The sequence below is a fragment of the Limulus polyphemus genome, unplaced genomic scaffold (genome assembly GCF_000517525.1).
Source record: "Limulus polyphemus unplaced genomic scaffold, Limulus_polyphemus-2.1.2 Scaffold2056, whole genome shotgun sequence".
NCBI classification, from domain to species: Eukaryota; Metazoa; Arthropoda; class Merostomata; order Xiphosura; family Limulidae; genus Limulus; species Limulus polyphemus.
The window spans coordinates 28,439-31,999 of NW_013667666.1; the positions used below are offsets into that span (position 1 = coordinate 28,439).

The window sequence follows — 3,561 nt, forward strand, 5'->3', positions numbered from 1 at the left end:
TCACTAAGAAATGTGTATGAACATTGTTAGAAAAATACAGGTTCATTATGAAAAGTATATTACAAATCTCGCCCATATTCTATTAAAGAAAGGTAACGACTTTAGCCTAACGTCTAATCTGATACAGCTCCGGCTACACGTCTTTAACTTCACATTCACAGATAAGATAGCGAGTGTTTCTGGAATGAATCCTTTTTTACAATATCAGTAGCTCAAGAGAAATTAACACGATAAAAAAAAAGCCAATGAAATGGATGAATCTCTAACCAAACTTAAGATTTGAAAAACTATAATCTATATACTTCATACAATAAGCATTCATAATATCCATAATTTTTTTTCTCAATAAATGAAAATGGGTGCAGTCAACTACAGGTGGCGTATCTTTATTCTTCCATTTTATTATTATTTTTCTAAATAGCTGACACAATACCAACTGTGGGTGAAGGAACTAAAACATCAGTTGCTGTGATGTATTTATCTATCAGTCGTAAAACTTTATCATTTATAGTTTTGTATTTCATAAAAACTTGTGGTCAGCATGCTGGGCTGCGGATATGAGGATGACGGAGGGTCCATAGATCGCGCCCGTTATCCCAACCCAAGAAAAGAAAATTCACGGCATACTTCGAGTTTGCTCGTGCATTATAAGAATGCCAATCAGTTACCAATATTCGATTAGGATAGTCCAAGAGTTAGTGATGAGTGCTGTTAACTAGCTGTCTTCCGTCTGTCTTCCGTCTAGTGTATCATTTTAAAATTAGAACGGATTGCTAGATAGCTCTCTGTAGTAATGTGCGAATATCTAAATCCATAAATCATTCAATCAGTGGTAGTATTCTTAAATTTATGGTTTTAGTTGTAGCTGCAGAGTCTCTTTTCTTACACTAGTGAGAACAGTTAAGTTGGTAGCCATAGCAAGTGTGTGATAATTATATCAGTTTATATAAATTAGCTTATTAGCTATTCATTGTTAGTCATCTGTTACAATAATTGACCAATGGAATGCTTAATGAAATGAAACGGGTAATAAAGATTTGCCAAAATTATAATATCACAATATTAACGTAATGTGTTAAACATGTGTTAAATGGTATAGAAACGCGGATTGTATTAAGTCCTTATTAGGGCGTTTCTAGAAAGTTCGATATCTTCACTTATTTATATATAAAAATTTCTCAAAACTCTATTTTATTTTCATGTAAACCCTGTTTCTTGCAAAGCCCACCATGGGCTGTCTATTATGTCCATCGTAGGGATAGAACTTAAACATTTAACATTATTAATCTATTAACCCGACCTACGGACAAGGGTGGAGTGGGGCTAAGCTGGACATATTATACGTCAACACCAACTTATTGATTGTACCCATAGCAATAACTGTACTAATGAACTGCAGCGCCACCTTTAGTGAGTAATATTCCGTAAAAATTAAGAAGCAGTTGCATAAAAAGTTAGGCCATGTTATTCAATAATGGTTTTTGTCGGTTCAAAGTATGTATTGTTAAAAAAAACTTTGGAATTTAATAACTAAATAGGATTGTTTTTGAAATTGAGATAAACGACATAGACGACAAAGGGGTGCTAGAAGGAAGATGGCAAGAGCCTTATGACGATGGTGTTGCACCTTGGATGTGGACTGGAAGTTCTGCCATCTTGGAACAATACCTGAAAACTGGAGGAGTTCCAGTGAAATATGGACAGTGTTGGGTGTTTGCTGGAGTATCAAACACTGGTATGTAAAAAATCTAACAGATTTCAAGAGAAGTGTGTGTAAAGTTAAAATATATCGTAAATGAACGCAAAACAAATTTCGTTCGCGAAAAATTACTTGTGTAAATATTGTGAGTGATTGTAGCAATATAAGCACACATTTTTCAATTGTCTGAATACATTTTTGTCGTATGATGTTACCAGTTCACGAGTATCAAAATGGTTCTTCGTGGGATGTAGTTTTTAAAAATATTTTTATGCTGTGTTTGACTTTTATTCTATGTCATAAAAATTATTCAATTTTCTGGTATTACGAGTTTTGTAGATTGTATAAAATGCAACACGAAGATTGGTCATCAACCAACAATTTTGTTGTTGTTTCATTAGCACACTATAATTGTGTTGAATTTAACTTGAACTTGTGCTGTTGCCATTCAAACATCTAACAGAACAGAAGTTGTTTGCGACACAAGTTTGCTTCTTACTGTGTCAAAGCATTTCAAATCGATGAAATGCATTTCGTTCATCAGTTTTACTTATTAGAATGACTTTTGTAATTTTTTTTTTGACAAAAACAATTTACAGGAATAATTTTTTAACAGAATTTTTAAATATTGTTACCGTTCGTTAGAATAAATCACTTTTTATTAGCTTCAATCAATTGTGTAAACTCGTGGACTACAAATATATCAAAATAGAAATGTGAGCGTTAATTCGAGCTTGTGTGGAATTAAAACTCATCTCTAACTCTTCATTATGAAACCAGTTTGTCATGGAGCTCTACAATACGGTTATAAGTACTTAACAATTATCTTTACAGAATTGTTTGTTTATTTGTAATTAAGCACAAAGCTTCACAGTGGGCTATCTGTGCTCTGCCCACCACGGGTATCGAAACCCGGATTCTAGCGTTGTAAGTCCGCAGACATACCGCTGTGCCACTGGGGGCATCTTTACAGAAGAGTTCAATTATATTTTATTTTCAGTGACATTCTGATGTTATAAGTTCGTAATTTGGGTAAACTTGAATACATTTCATACTCTATGAAACAAGAATATAACACAATTAACCGTAAAAGGATGGTTAATTATTCCGTAACTAATGTTGACCTGGTGCGAGTTTGAAAAATTACCACACAGACACATTCAAATATATTTAGAAATTATAACAAGTTATAATATCTACTGCAGTTTGTTCATACCATGATTTAAATTAATTATTTTCACCCTACTTCAAACGATAATCTGACACGGAAATCTGAAGAATCAAATTACTTAAACAGGGAACACTTTCTAAAAGGATATCAAAAAAACAAGCGCTTCTAGAGATATCAGTGTTTAGAATCAAGTTAGCTTAACTTGAATATCTCTAACGAAGTAACTGTGTAATAATGTATTCAGATTTAATCGTTTTCCTAAGCGATATATTTACAGAACATAATGAAACGGTATGGTGTCAGTCCCTCGATCGAATATTTTACCGATACAAGTTTTATGAAATTTCGTTGTAGTGTGTCGAGCCTTGGGCCTACCCAGCAGGACTGTAACGAACTTTGTATCAGCCCATGACACAGATGAAACCTTGACTATTGATAAATGGTTTGACAAAAACGGGGATAAAATTGAAGATGCCACGAGTGATTCAATTTGGTAAACTTCTGTATTTGATAACTTTAATGTAGTAATTACCTGTAATGTAAAACTGTTTGTGATTTGTTGAGAGCTTTCGCAAAACTATTCTATTGCCTGAACTTTCCTTTGTTTCAATTTTAGATGAAAATAAATGTTATTATTTATGTATCATAATAAACTTGTTACCCCATAAAAAAAAAAAAAAAAAAAAAAAAA

General features: G+C 32.9%; 1 protein-coding gene across 4 annotated transcripts in view; it reads left to right on the forward strand.

Moving 5' to 3' along the window:
• The window catches only part of LOC106465804 (hemocyte protein-glutamine gamma-glutamyltransferase), a 74,563-nt gene that overhangs the window by 27,670 nt on the left and 43,332 nt on the right, over positions 1–3,561 (forward strand). For 2 of the 4 annotated variants that reach the window (XM_022393746.1, XM_013926037.2), the window contains exons 7-8: positions 1,558–1,735; positions 3,225–3,363. The exons of the other annotated variants lie outside the window; for them this stretch is intronic. In XM_022393746.1, the coding sequence (XP_022249454.1) occupies positions 1,558–1,735; positions 3,225–3,363 (317 nt within the window). The remainder of the gene's footprint in view (positions 1–1,557; positions 1,736–3,224; positions 3,364–3,561) is intronic. 4 annotated transcript variants of the gene reach the window in all.